This window comes from Pelophylax lessonae, assembly GCF_965119305.1.
Source record: "Pelophylax lessonae genome assembly, chromosome: 2".
Taxonomy (NCBI): Eukaryota; Metazoa; Chordata; class Amphibia; order Anura; family Ranidae; genus Pelophylax; species Pelophylax lessonae.
In genome coordinates, this window is record NC_138769.1 from 508,809,118 (window position 1) to 508,826,895 (window position 17,778).

The 17,778-nt window shown below is 41.0% G+C and overlaps 1 protein-coding gene across 1 annotated transcript in view; it reads left to right on the top strand.

The window, feature by feature from the left end:
• EDNRB (endothelin receptor type B) overlaps window positions 1-12,120 on the top strand; it is a 48,000-nt gene extending 35,880 nt beyond the window's left edge. Inside the window, exons 6-8 of the mRNA XM_082245680.1 lie at window positions 2,912-3,045; window positions 5,256-5,364; window positions 11,291-12,120. Coding sequence (XP_082101806.1) covers window positions 2,912-3,045; window positions 5,256-5,364; window positions 11,291-11,443 — 396 coding nt within the window. The 3' untranslated portion in view covers window positions 11,444-12,120. The remainder of the gene's footprint in view (window positions 1-2,911; window positions 3,046-5,255; window positions 5,365-11,290) is intronic.
• Window positions 12,121-17,778: the final 5,658 nt, after the last annotated feature.

A 17,778-nucleotide genomic window follows, 5' to 3' on the forward strand; every position in this document is an offset into this window, starting at 1 on the left:
TTACGACAGGGAAAAATCTTATGAGCAAGTCTGGGCATGCTCAGAGAAGAAAGAACACAAAGAAAGCAAACCAACACATGACATCACTTCTGAAGCAGATTTGTGTTGGGCGAGAAAATTTGTGTGCAGTCTAGGCACATTCCAACCAACAAAACCCAACTCTGGACAAAAGACGGACGATCGGTCGGCCGATAATCGCTGTGTGTGTAGGGGGCTTTAGACTAGGTTCACACTTGAGCTTGATCTTCTATAGGCGTGTTTGGAGCATTGTCTTTTGTACATTTGTACAATAAATGCATTTTTCAGGAGTTTCAGGCTTGGCTGCTTTTTTTTTTTAGCCAAATGAAAGCTAGTTACTAAGAGAAGGAGAGTCAAGAAATCATGCATAAAAATGTGTGTTACCATAATGTTTTCACTCGTTCCTATTAAAGTCCAAAAATGATCAGAAATGTGCAACTCTGCCCAACTGAAGCTCCTGTAGTTAGTCCAGTTTCAAGCAACAAGCTTCAAGTGAGACAACACAAGTGGGAATAAGCACCATACGATATAATAGCAATCCTGTTGGGTGTTTAAGGGGTTCTGGAAATTTATTTTAGATCGCTAGGTGTGAACTAAGCCTTAGAGCCTCTGTTTTTTCTTTTTTTACTATTGTCTGTGTCCTTGTTGAAAAGATCAGATTATTTTTTCTTTTCCTGGTGGCAGTTGTCACCAGACAGAAAGTGAAGAGAAATCCCACGAAATGGGGACACCTGTCCCAGTGACAGCTTTGAAGGTGTAATTTCCCCTTTCCCCTTTTTGGGAGGCTTCCTCTCACTTCTTTGTCTGTGGAATGGGGAAAAAAATGCTATTCCCCTAAAGATGTTACATCAGACAATAAAAACAAGGGGTCCTAAACTAAGCATGTGTCTGCTGGCGTTCTGCTTTAATAGCTGTACCAAAAATACAAATATCTAAAACATGTCGATTATTGATTTTTCATTTTATAAAGCCTTCTTCAATGTGTGGTGATAATTATATTTATATAGCCTTTTTAATTTGGCTGTTTGGATTGCAAGTAGAAATGAGCCAGGGGAAGTGATCATTAATAAAAAAACAGAGACACCTTTAAAGGCTTAAATCACAGTGGCTAACCTGTAAACTCTGGAATGACCCATGAATATTTGGATAGGTGTTAACAATTCTGTATGTCATGCTGCACATTCCCCATTCCAGACTACCTCATTCCATATGTCACGCTGTACATTTCATATTTCCCTGCTATTCATTTCAAATTCTGGCTATCTCATTCTGTATTTCCTGCTCTACATTTCATATTTGGGCTGCCTTATTCTCTATATGTTTTGCTGTAGATTCCATCTTCTTCCCCACTTCTTTTTTTATGGCATGCTGTACATTCCCTATTTCAGATCACCTAATTATATATATATCATGCTGTACATTCCCCATTCTAGACCACCTCATTCCATATGTCATGTTGTACTTTACCTATTCCAGACCACCTCATTCCATATGTCATGTTGTACTTTATCTTTTTCCAGTCCACCAATGTGTATTTTTACCTCCAGATGCATTTTTAGAACTTCTGATTGGGTTCAGCCGGCGAAGTTCATTAACACATTATTGATATACGTGCTCATTTTTAGTACATGACCCCCAGCTGTGTGACCAATGTGTGCTGATAGGAGTGGTGCTGGGTTGGCTGACACTGTTGTCATTTGCTCTATTAATTACTATTCTATTCTATTAAAGTGTTACTAAACCCACAACAGTAAAATCAGTCTGTAAATGCAGTAAAGCATGCTTGTTATACACACTGTGGGATGTAAGGGGTTAATCCTGCATATTTTGTAAAAAGGCTGCTTGATCCTGTTTTTTTCTGATCCTCCCCCTCTTCCACTGTACCCAATCCATCTCCTGATAATACAGAGCCTTTGAAGCCACTCTGCACATGCTCAGTTTGGTGTGTATTGCTAGAGTTTTTTTTTTTTTCTTGGGAGAGTGCATGTGATCAGCACAGGGCCGATCAGCACTGTCCAGACAGAGGGTAAGGGGTCCTGCAGCCTCATAGGACAGTCAGAGTAGAAAAATGACTCTTTCTACAAGCTTTAACCAGACACTCATAGAAGTCACAAGACTATATACTGCTGATGGGAAAAGTATTTAGCAGTTTATATTTACTAAAACAATTGCATTTCCATGTTTCGTGTACTGTAGGAGACCAGATATAGTGAATGCAGGGTCCTGGGTTTAGTAACACTTTAATGGGAACATTATTTGCTGTGGGATCTTCAGTCAAGTTAAGATTTCTATATGTATTTATTTGTTTTAAGCAAAGTTTTTTTTTTTAAATTGGATATAGTATTTGCCTTGACTGTATCTGCTCTTTTTGTTATTATACTGTATTATGGTTTGGATTTTTCTGTATGCATTTAACCAGGCAGGTATAACCCATCACATACTTTTGGTCCAGACTGAATTTAAAAAAGGCCACTTCTTTTGGCAGAAAAAAAGACCCAAATAGAGCATTTTTGTACAGGCATTTAGGATTTGCTTAGTGCCTCGAAACGTTCTAATGTGCATGGATACATAGGATAACATTAGCTGCTTCTAAAGGCAAAACACTAAACTCCTCAGGAAGAAACATTTTTCAGTCAGTGTGCATGGGCCTATAAAGATTTATTTTATCCTATTTTTCCACACTCCATGGTTATAGTGTAAACTATTAGTGCTCTGCAACTTGTATGTGGGATTAGGAAGAGAGCCTGGAATTTTACCGACAATTTGATGCTTTGTCAGCTGCTCTAGTTGTAACTTTGGCTCTGCCCAATATTGAATATCATTAGGCTGTAAAAAAAAACATAGCAATCTATGCAGTTAAGTAACTGCTTTGAATTTTGTATTTATCTTTTAGAGGTGGAACGTGGCTAAAACAGTGTTTTTCCTAGTTCTTGTCTTCGCCATATGCTGGCTTCCTCTACACCTCGGTCGTATGATCAAGTTTATATTTTATGATTCTGAAGATGTCAAGAGATGTGATCTTCTCAGGTAAAACAAAATATTTTTAATGTATTTATTTTTTAAGCAGATTTATTACTGGCAGTAGCAGAACTTGAAAATAGGATTCCAGCAGAGGATACATAAAGTATAGCACAGTCTGATTAGGACAGATCAGTCTTAAAGTGGAGTTCCGGCCTATTTTGCAACTTTAGTGATTCCTGGAGTGCTCGCTATGCTGATCAACAATTGGGCATTTGCAATTTTTTCGGGGGTCCCTTACCGTTTTTTCAGGGCATTTTTTATTGTACTTCCTCCTTCTCCCCCCTCTGTGGCCACAGCCACTGACATCACTTCCGACTTTGCATTGCATCCTGGGAGCTGTTTGTCATCACTCCCAGGAGGCTGGAATCTGGAAGAATTCCCAGAACACTCCCTGGAATCAGGAAAAGGACACAGCAGATTACACTGCAGCTTCAGATGCCCACATCCAAGATGGCCACACCCAAACAGTGTTTTTAAAAGTAAGACTTTGACTAAAATCCAATACTGTACACCTTGTAAGTATGAGAATAGTGGTTCTGTAAAGGGCGATGGATTAGTATTATAGGGGTATTTTTAGTTAAAAAAGGTATTTGAGGCCGGAACTCCGCTTTAAGTACCCATGGTTTATATTGTGCTGCTGTTATTATATGTACCTCTCAGTTACAGAAAAAAAATGGTCCCCTATAAAAAAAAATAAATGTTCCCCAGATGGTAGCCATGGAATCCTAAAGTGATTGTAAATGCTCAACTATTTTTTCTTAAAATAATACACATGATATACTTAGCTGCTCTGTGCAATGGTTTTGCACAGAGCATTCCTAAACCTTCTCTTCTGTGGTCCCCTGCCAGCACTCTTGACTACTCCTCTTCTGTGTCTATCCCATAGCAAGCACTTGCTATGGGGGCAGAAGTACGGGCTTGGTCCTGAGCTGAGCTGTGTGTGTCCATAGTGCGACTTGCCCCTGGCCCCCTGCTCCCTCCTCACAGGATTTGATTGTCAGCAGCAGGAGCCAATGGCACCTGCTGCTGCCTCTGTGCCTGTGAAGAGAGAGAGGCTGCTGTGATGTTGTTCTTGGGCATTGCACAAGATCCAAAGAGGAACCATGTAAGTATTTGGAGGAGATGAAACTGGGAAGTATTTTTTACCTTATTACATAGAATGCTTTAAGGTAAAAAAAAAAAAAAAAAAAAAAAATGTATGCCTTTAGAACCCTTTTAAGGTGTCTACCAGATCTACCCTTGCACCACCCTTGAGTCTTGTCTAGGTGGCATCATGCACATGAAAACTTAAAGAGGAATTTAGCTTAGTGAATGTGGTGAAAATTCACTTTGCAAAGAATACCCAATCACATGTAAGGAACAAGTAAAACATTTGTATTTTTGCTTGCACATGATTGAATGATGAAAGTTAGCAGTAAAGTGAGTCACTAAGCCAAGGGTAAATCCCCTTGCAAAGTGCACTTTCACTTGAAAAGTGAACAGGCTATTTACCTTTGGTAAATCAACCCCTGTATGTACTGTAGGTAAAGGGCTCTTATAATAAGTACTTTTGGGGGTATACGTGTCCCAATACGAACAGATTTCCCAGCAACTGCCCCTAAAATAATTTCATATGCCTGGTGATGATATCACAGGAAATAATAAAAGTTTCTTTCTGTAGGAACAAGGTAAAATAAAAAATGAATGGTGAGACAGGGAAGAGAGATTTGAGTTAAATATGATAAGAGCCTGTTAAAATGTGGTTAGTACTTTTATATTCATATTCAGCAAGGATGCCAAGATAAATTAGGTAGGTTTGCTAAACGCTGAGCATTCGTATTTTTAACATTAGTGGGCATTAGCACTACCCTTTATACAAAAAGACAGGTCATTACTGCAGAGCTACTTCTGCTGAGCATAATTTTTTATGGCAAACATGCATTTTTAGGGATGCATTTTCAATGAACTTTAATAGCACAAGTGGAGAAATTCTTCAAAAATGCAGCTTGCAAGACTTTTTCCAATGCATTACCCCTTAGTGGTGGAGACAGATTTTATAAAACACTTTTTTAACAGTATTACATATTTTTACTACAAGCTTGTAAGTGTACCTTGTATTCTTGGATTATACAAAAAAATACTACATTAATGAAAAAAGTTTATTATGTTACTTTGACTATAGCGCCTGCTATTATAAAAATGACAGTAAACTGTACATATTTTCTTTCCAATTGCAGCTTTCTGCTCATGTTGAACTATGTTGGTATAAACATGGCCGACTTTAATTCCTGCATTAATCCTATTGTGCTTTATTTGGTAAGCACAAAATATAAAAATTGTTTTAAGGTAAGATTTTACAAAATAACTATTCTTTCTAATATACCTATACAGTATTTTTACATCCCAGGTGAATCCTTGCACTTTTTTTATCTCTTAATAGTCTTTTGTCCCCAAAATGTTATAAGTTTATAAGTTAAAAATATAGTTTGAAACGGATATTGAAAAGGCTTCAACATTCCTCTTTTTCACCCTGCATTGCTCTAGGCTGGTAGACCTGAGTAAAAGCAATACCCCTCAGGAGAAGTCTTCCTTTACTGATTGTATTGTAGAGAAGGGGTGGAAGTGTGTTTGACCAGCTCTGTTACATTATAGATTTTACTGAGTCTAACGCTGGCATCTATTACAGTCACATTTAAACTCACTATTCAGCCTCTGTAACAGGAACGTTAAAGTTAAACCAGGAAAAGAGGACTTGAGGATGGCGCTGGATCCCTGGACGGGTGAGTGTCTGTTTATTAAAAGCCAGCAGCCACGGTATTTGTAGTTGCTGACTTGATATTTTTTGGAACCTGGCTGAAGGTCCTCCTTAATATGTATTAGCCCTGCTCAATGATAGTGCTTATACCAGGGCCGGACTGGGAATACGATTCAGCCCTGGAAAAATTTTTATACCAGCCCCATATCATTATTATACCGACCCAACAGCATAACGCCATTATTTTCTTGTTCATAAAAGGGAAAACCATGCATTTTAAAGCATAGTTGAAGAGTGTATTATATATAGATAACACAGATATGAAAGCATATAGGGCTATATATATATTTATCAGCCAATGCCAGTTAAAAGTGCGGCCATGGTACAGGAGGTGGTCATAGGCTGTGTGGGCATGGTACAGGACATGTCAGAGACTGCGGGCATGGTGCAGGAGATGCAGGGGCTGAGGCCATGGTACAGGAGAAGCAGTGGCTGAGGGCATGGTGCAGGAGATGCAAGGGCTGCTGACATGGTACAGGAGATGCAGGGGCTGCAGACATGGTACAGGAGATGCAGGCGCTGTGGACATGGTGCAGGAGATGCAGTGGCTGCGGACATGGTGCAGAAGATGCAGGGGCTGCGGACATGATGCAGGGGCTCTGGACATGGTGCAGGAGATGCAGGGGCTGCGGACATGATGCAGGGGCTCTGGACATGGTGCAGGAGATGCAGGGGCTCTGGACATGGTGCAGGAGATGCAGGGCTCTGGACATGGTGCCGGAGATGCAGGGGCTCTGGATATGGTGCAGGAGATGCAGTGGTTGCGGACATGGTGCAGGAGATGCAGGGGCTGCAGACACGGTGCAGAAGATGCAGAGGCTGAGGGCATGGTGCAGGAGATGCAGGGGCTGCGGACATGGTGCAGCAGATGCAGGGGCTGCGGACATGGTGCAGGAGATTCAGAGGCTGCGGACATGGTGCAGGAGATGCGGAGATGGTGCAGGAGATGCAGGGGCAGCGGACATGGTGCAGGAGAGGCAGGGGGTGCGGGCATGGTGCAGGAGATGCAGGATTTGCGGGCATGGTGCAGGAGATGCATGGGCTGCATGCATGGTGCAGGAGATGCAGTGGCTGTGGACATGGTACAGGGGCTGCAGACATGGTACAGGAGATGCAGGGGCTTTGGGCATGGTGCAGGAGATGCAGGGGCTTTGGGCATGGTGCAGGAGATGCAGGGGCTGCAGGCATAGTGCAGGAGGTGCAGGGGCTGCGGGCATAGTGCAGGGGCTGCAGACATGGTACAGGAGATGCAGGGGCTGTGGGCATGGTGCAGGAGATGTAGGGGTTGCAGGCAGGGTGCAGGAGTTTCATGGGCTGTGGACAAGGTGCAGGGGCTGTGGACATGGTACAGGAGATGCAGGGGTTGCGGGCATGGTTCAGGGGCTGTGGGCATGGTGCAGGAGATGCAGGGGCTGTGGTCATGGTGCAGGGGCTGCGGACATGGTAAAGGAGATGCAGGGGTTGCGGGCGTGTCGCAGGAGATGCAGGGTTGCGGGCATGGTGCAGGAGATGCAGGGGTTGCGGACATGGTGCAGGAGATGCAGGGCTGTGGACACGGTACAGGAGATGCAGGGCTGTGGGTATAGTTCAGGCAATGTGGGGCTGCGGGCATGGTACAGGAGAATCTCCTGTACCATGCCCACAGCACTGCATCTCCTGAGAAGATGCAGGGGCTGGGGAGGAGTCTCACTTACCTTTTGGTGAGGCGCCGCACATTTAAAAATGGCACCGCCCGGCGCAAATATGTCACCGCGCATGCGCCGCCACCGCTCGGGAAAGCCTGTACATGTTCGGCTATTCCCGGGCAGGGGGCGCAGTGTGCATGTCGGTCCGGCCGTGGCCATTTTTTTTTACAGGTTTTTTGCAGCCTCGGGGCCAGGGGGACTTGCTGGCCTACCAGGCCTACAAGCCCTGGCTTATACTAATCCTTTTGTAAGCTGGGTTTCCACCCCTGTTGGTTAAAATATTCCCTTACTGGTAGTAAATCCACTTGCATCATAGAAGATTAAAATTTTGGAATGTAACACAATTATTTTTACACTTTTATAGGGAGATTTTATTGTTTTACTAGTATATTTTAATACAAGTACAAGTATTTAAAGGAGAAGTACAGCCAAAGCTTGTTTGGCTGTGCTTTCCCTGTAGATCACAGGAGTGCAGATCATTCTGCACTCCTGTGAACCGTTTTCAGCAGACAGTGGGCTGAAGCCTGCTGTCGGCTGACGTCACAGAGCCGGTCCAGGCTCAGGAAGGATCGTGATCATATGTCGGGATCTGCCCACATGCCTGGACCAGCACCTGGCTCAGCCTCTCAATGAACCGCTGAGAACCTGAGCTGGCTGCTCTCACCCTCCCTCCACAGCCCAGTGCACCAGTGAGCAAGAGGGGGACCAAGCAGAGGGCTGTGACTGGCAGTGTTTGATCACTCAAATCTCAGTGTTAGGGGACAACTAGGTAAATATGATTCAACTAAAAAAAAAAAAAAAAAAAAATTCCTATACATCTCTTTTAAAAATACATATTTCCATCCTTTAATTCTCAAGGAAACTTGCAGCTCGTGATTCATGACCCATCTTTCTACAAATGTTACCTGTGACTCTTTGTCTGGCATTTAGCTTTCTAAATCACCGAGCCAGAAATAAATAAGGATTTCAGACTTAAACATTACTGGCTGCATGTTTGCATTATGCTTGTTCCCAGACTATAATCCATATACTACTAAAATTAGAGGTAGCCAGGAAACTAGCTTTTTCAGAAAGAAGTTAGTATTTAATTAACCTATTCATCCTGTGTATATTTTAGCTACTGTATTACAAAATGCAAGTACTTGATGTTTAATATAGGACATATAATATATGTAGCGCCTCCTACATAGCCTGTGAGATAAATTTAGCATGGGGCTTCTGCTGTAGCCATAGGAGCCAGAATTTAGTTTGGTCTGCTCAAGACTCCACATGCTGGGAGTTTGATTACCTCCCCCTGACTCTAGGAGAAGCTTCTGCAGATTAGAGTGGGAGGATTCAAATACCCAGCATGAATATTTAGTTGAGCCTATCCAATCCTTGTGGAGGTATACCCAGATGGTGGATGGGCTCCTGGTAAATAGGCTGGAGTCAAGAGAAGAGCATCTGTCCCTTGTGTGTGAATGGATCTGTGAGCTTCAGGGCTGCTTGCCCTGGAGCGCTCCTGGGCTGGATGCTGGACTTCTGCTTTGAGGTTGTGCCCAAGGACTGTGTATGCTTTTGGACTCTGTAAGTAAAGCCTCCTCTTTTGAGCTGGAGTTTTCTTGGTCTCAGGCCATGAAAAGTGGACTACCTCAGTCTTCCATGACTTGTGCTACATTTTCGGTGCATGGTCCTCAGCTATACACATAATAAATTGGGAATTACAAGTGCTACTATCAAGATAAAAGCGTCCTCTCTTAGCAATCTGTTCCCTTATGTTAGATAATTTTTACTGAAATTAATTAACCAAAAGTTCTTCAAAAATATAAAAACATTTGTTCAGTTAAATCGGAATTTGAAAGTCTAGTACAGTATGTAGTTCATGAGATATGACTTAAATTATATCATGTGTGATTTCTGCAACCGTTTTCACTACTACTTGACAAGTAAGTGATCTACCTACCATGCATATTACAGTCTACCTTTACAGTTTATGGACAGTCTTACTCTAAGGCCCCTTTCACACACACGGTCCGATCAGATCCGTCTGTCAGTTTTTCAGGCGGACCTAATTGGATGCCCCATGCATCCTAATGGGGCAGCGGATGTCAGCGGAGACATCTCCGCTAACACCTGCTGCCATCTGATCCGATCCTGTCCGTCAAATCCAGATGGATGAAAACCCTATTTTCCATCTATCCATCGGATCGGATCAGATTGGATCGGATGAGAACGGACAGGCGGTCCATTCTCATCCGATTCCCCCATAGAGGACAGCGGGGATCTGACAGCTCCATCTCCGCACACAGTGCAGGGACGGAGCTGTCATCCGCCTGCTCAGTAGGGATCTGCGGATCGATCCCTGTTAAGCAAAACGGAGTCCGTCAGTGGAATGGCCAGGTGTGAAAGGACCCTAACTGTTAAATATGATGACCTAGCTAAACTATCCATTCAATCTGTATCAGTTAGGTCCTTGCACTAAAGAGCTTTTTGTAGATCTAAAAAAATTGCAGTCAGGCTATAATGTGTGTGAGCCTAATGTTTGCTCGTGGATCTACGTACATAACAACTACTGCTCTAACTAGGTTATAGATGAATAATGAGAAGCCATTTTAGTAAAAATAAATAACCCCCTGTCCTTCCAAGATGCTACAGGTCAAAAAAGACATCTAATATGTCCAAATTGTATTCTTAGATAGTCGTCAAACAATTGTTGCATAAATATTATTGTTAATTCATTAAAGTGTATAAAAAGTCAGAACATTTTTTTCTTTTGTTTCATGTAAAATTTAGAACCTTTGTCAGGTCTTAAATACTGTATCCCTATGGGGAAATTTGTTCTGGCTTTGGTGACCATTGTGATCAGAACAGAAAATGATAGGAAATCCACATTTTTGGAGATTTTACAGGAACAGGAGGTGAGGGGAAATCTTCCTAAACTCTAAACAACTGTCTAAGAGGGGTTATATTCTCACTTTGGAGAGATTTCTGCTGACCTTCTACTGTATGTCTGGGACAACATATGAAGGAAAATCTCTCTGATGGGACAGAGACATAAAAAGAAAACCTGGTTGTGATTGCAACCATTCCCTTCCCAATCTAAAAGAAGACAAAATGTATTGGCTTTATTTACACATTACAGTACTCATGAGGGTATTATGATTTACACTCTAATGCCTAATACACACAATGAGAAAATTGGATAAAAAATGCTGCTTTTGGAGTGATCATCTAATAATCCGATCATTAGTACACGGCTTCCAAGAGCCGATCACGATAGTTCAAAAATATCCAAAAGGACAAGCACAACATTTTTTATTGTACAGTAACAGAAGGAACGATTTTTGCATAATTAGTATAGTATTTGTATGAAAAAAAATCATGTGGCCAAGATTACGCATGCTCAGAAGCGAAAGAATACATTGCAATACAATACAATATATTACATCACTTCCAAAGTTGTATTCTGTCATACGAAAATTTTTGGAATTTGGTAACGTATCGGTTTCCAATATGAGACTAGCATGCAAAAGAACGGACTATCATTCGTCCAATATTCCTATTGTATGTATTAGTCCTTAAATATCAGTGGCTTTCATTCGCTTGCCTATAGTTTTATTACATATCATGCTTTGCTGTACTAACCAAAAGTATATGTTTCTGAACTCTAAAATGAATATTTTAATATTTTGATTTTCTGTTCTGAAATACACAGCATCTAACTGCCAATTACATAAAAGTATCAACAATGAATATAATATTATAATGTTTTCATTCATTTTTTTAATTTCAGTCATGCTTGCGCTGCTGGTGTCAACCCAAAGAGTCAACAAATATTGAAAATAGGCAATCCTGTATACAATTTAAAGGCTGTGATCATGCCTATGAGACTTTTTCTCCAACAACTAAGTCCATTCTTGTTGAAACAGAAGATGTGTCCATATGAACACTTTTATTCAACATCAAAAGGAAATTCAGCAAGGACTGGGAATTCTGAAGATTGTCAATGTGAGAACTTGGAACCCTTTAGAATAGGCAAAAAACACTCAAATAGGTCAGCACTTAAATGGCACTCCAAGTTGCATCCAGTATTTGTAAATCACAAAGATAATGCAGAATTTTTAGATAAAATAATACAAGCAATGAAAAGGCATGAACTGCCAACACCTTGGCTTTTCAAGCCCAATACAAGAAGAAAATAGATATCTGAATTAAAGCCTGCTGTTAGTTATTAGTAAGGTGACCTGCTGCTGGTAGAGTTTATGACAAGTGAACATAAGCTAAGAAAACTACACTAGGCAAAAATGTAAGCAATTTGGACCAAGCAGATCTTTGGTACAAGCTATCCTTATGATGTTCCTTTGATGTTTAAAGTTGAAAGCCAAGCAGATACAGTATAACAGACACAAATGAATGCAGCTCTGTATTAAAAACATCTAATACATCTAATTAAAGCTTGCAATTAGGATGCTTATATTCTGCCTTTACTGGTCCCACCCCACTAAGACCATTCTTAAGAGATTTTTATATAAATATTGTCCCTTTTTAATTACATACTTTATATATACGACCCAGTGGTGTCATTCCTAGGCCTCACCTCTTTTTTTATGCAGGGCAGGCAGATCATGGCTGTTGGGGGGGGGGACTGGTAGGGTGATGTACATAGGTTCCTGAAAACATCACAGCACCCTGACCCAGTACACCTCTCAAGACCCCTAAGGGCACCCTGCTCCATTACACCTATCAAGATCCCTTTCAGCACCCTGCACCCAGTACACCACTCAAGACCCCTATGCCCTGATTAAAGCAGTGCGCTAACTCTTGGGTAGAATTATGTAAATATCATAATGCAGTGATGGCTGAATGCCAGTTTGGAAAAGTGGGTGTTTCTAAGAAGACTACATTTTTATGCAGACCACCCTAAATAACAACCAAATGTACCAAATGAGCCTCCATGACTGAAAGAACTAAAACACATCAAATAAAAAGGGTGGGCAAGAGACAGTAAGGCTGAGGAGGAAATGGCTGTATGATGCTTGATGTCTTCCAGTTATGAATCGAAGCAGGTTTTATCTGAACTAATTCAACTTGTAATGCACACTATGAGAAGCTGACAATAAAATCAAAGTAAGCAAATTCAGTACAGGAAAGGAGCCTGTACAACTATGAACTACTGAAGGTAAGGCTAAGGTTTAATACAACTCTGTGAGCAGAGAAAGAGAATCAGTACAAGGAGCCAGTCAGTTGTGCTGCGGTGCTCATGTAAAACATGTTGATAGGTAAAACATGCTTATGGAAGTGTACTGTTCTATTTTTACTCTCTGGTCACAGGCTAGGTGTGCAGGGGGGGACATGACTTGTATGTGTCAACCAGTCACAGCAGCGAAAATTCAGGTCTTTCATTCTGCCAGGCAGGGCAATTTTTTGAGGCTGAGGTCTGTAAATCTCAGGATTAGATGGACAGAAATCCAAATGCTTAGGCAGGTAAAACAGTTTCTTCTTTACATGCATATCATATGTTTATTTAGCTGTGTGTCTGGAGTTAGGCTTTCAAATATGATTGTTTTTATCTATTTCGGCAATTCAAATACAGTGAAATAAGCTTTAGGAAGGGTTCACTCTGGAACACGGTGCTGGAAGGGTGCATGTTTCCCACCACACTACATGTGATCGCGATGCCCTTGTGGAACGTGAGTGGATGCCATTGCTTGTTAATTGCTGTACCATGTATTTTGGAGCAGCACAATCTGAAAAAGTAGTGCTTGCACTACTTTTTTCATGTTCTGGTATGTTAGACAGTCCATTAAAATAAATGGGCTGTCAAAACCAGAAAGTGCGGGACCTTACGGGAATGCACGCATTCTATAGTGAACTGGCACTTAACTTTAAAAACAAGCCCTTTGTTCTGTACTTTAGTTTTGAATAGAGTATGGTAGGAAGAGAACTGTTAGGTTTTAACCTTAGTTTGAGAGGTGGGCCCCCAATTACTAGAAGGAAAAATCTTCATCAGCAACATAGACAGTTTAAGTAGAGTAGGGGATTACTACCACACTTGTCAGCTTTTTATTGGTGTGTGCCCCTGTTGCAATTTTTTCCCTCACTTCCTGTCTGGTAAAACCATTCTTACAGGGACAGTAAGTGGGGACATTTCTCCAACAGAACCCTAGATAACATTAGAATCCCAAAGGGAGTTCTAATAATTTTCAAATCTATCAAACCTTAAGCCCCCATTCACATTGGCGCAATTTGACATGTGATTTGACATGTCAAATTGCATGCCAAATCAAAGCATAGTGTCAGTAACGACACTGTCCTAATTGGTGCAACGCCAACTTTTCAGCACCACACCAGTTTCCAAAAGTAATTCCTGCACCACTTTTGGCGACTTCAGGGGCGATTTCAATAGACATCTGTGCATGAACCCACACACTTCATTCAAATCGCCCCTGAAATGCGGGTTTGAAATCGTGCGAGTTCAGCTGAGCACAATTTCAAACCCACGTTCAGTGAGAATGTACCCAAAAAAAAAATTTGAGCTGCATGTACCTTTTATCTTGCTGTGTAAACAGCTGGTGAAGGAAGAAATAATACAATATAAAACATGCTTTTAATAACTTTTCATTTTGTCATGTGTTGCAAAACAATTGGAAGGCAGATTTTACAAGTGATATAGAAAAATGAATCAGCGCTAATGATAAAAAAAAAAACTAGCAAAGGAAGTGTAAAATATACATACACAGGAATAGAACCATAAAAGAATGTTGCAGCGCTGAAAATATCAACAAATAAAATAAGTGTTCTCAAATAAATGGTATGAAAAATATGACGTTTCTTATAACGAAAGTTCATATAAGAGATGTGAGAATATTAGGTGGGTGTGATCCAGTGAACCAGTAGAATCAAACGATGAGAAGGACACAAAAGGTATTCTCCAACATCAATAACGAGTGAAGTGCCAAGTCACCAGAACCAGATGCTGTCTAGATTATAGGACAGCAAACGAGTGTTATGCGACCAGTCTCAGGATTTCCAGGGCATCAGTCCAGTCAGCAACCTCCGGCCTCATGGGTACCTTCCAGTGCGGTGATCAGCTCAGCATGTCATGCAGCGGTTAATTTTGCAAAAAGGTATAAAACAAGTAAAGGTAAAAAAGAACTCACATACAAAGCCACCTCTAAAGGAAAAGTGATGGCTGGGACCTTAAGTGTTTGAGATAACTCAAGATTTTACAAGTACTTGGAACTTAGTGGCTATGTGTTCTGCAAGCAGGCACATTTTCATTGGGACACAGCTGATCACAGATCGGGGTACAGGGCCAATCACAGCGACTCTTTACCACATAATCAGCTGTGTCCAATCACAGCTGATCACAACGTAAACACAAGCCGGTTATCTGCATTCCTTTGCTCATGCTGACAGCGTGAGGAGAGGAGAGCCGGTAACTTGTGTGAAAGGGACATCTACTATGATAATAAGCAGGACACTGAATATCAGTGTCCTGATTATCAGTGCAGCCCCAAAAGTGCCCATCAGTGCTGCCAATCAGTGCCACTCATTAGGGCCTCCTCATAAGTGTCACCTATCAGTGCTGCCTATGGGTGCCCATCAGTACCGCCTACCAGTGCCCTACCAGTGCCCATCAGTGCCGCCTATCAGTATTCATCAGTGCCACCTATCAGTGCCCATTAGTGCCCCCTATCTCTGCCCTTTAGTACCTCCTGTCAGTGGCCTTCAGTTCCACCTATCAGTGCCTATCAGTGCAGCCTCATTAATGCCAGTCACCACTAGAGCACATTTGTTTCCTATCTGCCCTGTTTTATATTACAATGCAGCCTGTACGTGTGGTGCAGTGAGCTGCAATAAACTGCAGACATGCTACATTTTATTGCAGCACATAGAGAGGCACCACATGTCAACTCACAGCAGTGCAAAGCACCATGCTGTGGTGCAATGACATAAATGAAGTGTCGCTTTGTGCACTTCAAACAAAGCTGACACAACGAAAAAAAAAACTGTGCAATGCGCTGAAATACACTTCATGTCACCTCCTAATGCTGGCTTGCTGCCATCAAAACAAACCACTGAGCGCATGCTAAACTGATCCAGGGCGATATGAACAGGCTCTTAGTGTTCTGGACATTTCCATAAAGGATTTTTGATCATTTGCAACAAATACTGATTCTGTGGAGCTTGCAAATCATTTCTGCATCTGTGAAGTACATAGCAAGTTAAATGTCAAATATGTTTAAATTGATGGTTGGAACCATGATACAGATAGTTAGGACAGGCGGTTGGTGAAGAATGTAATCCAAAGGATTTGCATTTCTGACTTTGGGTTGCCACAGTGGTGGCTTAATGATAGTGCTGCATGTTGCCATGAAGATTTGAATGGATAATGAAGTAAAAATGGGGCACAGTTACAAGTGCAAGGTTATATATGAGAGCATGCTCATCTACTTGCCTAGGTATAGGGCCAAATTTACCACAAAACTTACAAATGACCATAACTAATCTGAATCATACATTTTCAAGAATAGAAAAAAGCATGGCTGTAATGTTACACTCTGTGCTTGGGCAAAATGGATAATTAGCCAATTAGCCAGTTAATGGTCAGGATCCCCTACACATACAGATCATTGTCAAACAGCCTGCAATTGAGTCAAATAATCAAAACTAACCTAATAAATTCAGCTTGCTGTGTGATCTGTAAAACTGTTCATCTGCAATGATGTGCTAACTAACCATACACCTACCTGTAATCAAATATTATTATGTATTTAAACCTTAATAGTAAAATGTCAAAAATTGTATTTTTGGAAAATTGGTAGATTAGCATTCATTCAGCAACAAACCTGTCGGAATTGACAAGGCATGTGGATATTTCTACAAGTATTTTACTGATTTTGTACATGGACAGATTTATTCTACAGTCAAAACGGGTAAAAGTAAAAATTATTTAACAGACAAGGTTAATTTTCATAACAATTTCCCTCATGTATTTTTATTTTATCCTATAAAAAAGATCAATTTAGAAAAAAAAAACATATATGTGTCTTTATATAAATTTTATAACATTGTGTATGCAAAATACATGTCAATAAAACTATTTTAGTTACATTTTGTGGTTGTCTTGCTTGCTTAACCCCCCTTGGAACCTAAGCCTTTTTCTGACATATGTTGCTTACAGGATAAAATCAGTCATTTTTTGCTAGAAAATTACTTAGAACCCCCACACATTATATATATATTTTTTAGCAGAGATCCTAGAGAATAAAACTGCGATCGTTGCAATATTTTATGTCACACGGTATTTGCGCAGCGGTCTTTCAAATGCAATTTTTTGGGAAGAAATACAATTTCATGAATGAGAAAAAAAAAAAAACAGTAAAGTTAGCCCAACTTTTTCATATAATGTGAAAAATGATGTTACGCAGAGTAAATAGATACCAAACATGTCATGCTTTAAAATTGCACACACTCGAGGAATAGCTACTAACTACTTAAAAATCTCCATAGGTGAGGCTTTAAAAACGTTTAACAGTTACCGGTTTAGAGGTACAGAGAAGGTCCTGTGCTAGAATTATTTCTCTCACTCTAATGATCACAGCAATACCTCACATGTGTGATTTAAACATGTTTACATATGGGGGCACAACTTGTGTATGAGTTTGCTTCTGTGCAGGAGCACGGAGGGATAAGGTGCTCTAAGATTTTTTTTCTTACATTTTTATTTTATTTTTTTATTTTTACACTTTTATTGCTCTCACAAGGAACATAAACATCCCTTATGACAGTAATAGGCAGTGACAGGTACTCTTAATGGAGGGACCCCAAACCCTTCCTCTGCACTTAAAAGTATTCAAAACGCCAAGTTTCGCTGTTTTGACTGCTGTAATTTTTTTTATTAATATATATTAATATGGCGCCTTTAAGGCTCCAGTACCCAGAAGTTATGTCTTGACATCGCTTCCGAGTTTGTACATCGATCAGAGCCGAATGTGGCTTTGTTTGGGTCTTCGGCCAGGCGGAGGACGTGCCGTTTGGTCGTTTGGGTCTCCCGATGGGACGGGAGACCCGGAAGGGGCGCAGAAGGCAGCGGGAGGGGGGACACTACCCCTCCCGCTCCTAGTAATGACAATCATGCTGCTCAGCTGCATCAGTTGTCATTACAAGAAAGCCGACTGCCGGATCTAAACAGCATATTTGCGTTCCGTTGGCTAAAAGTGAGATGATAATATCATAGTACAGTATTTCATTGGAATTATAATTTATGCTTTAAAG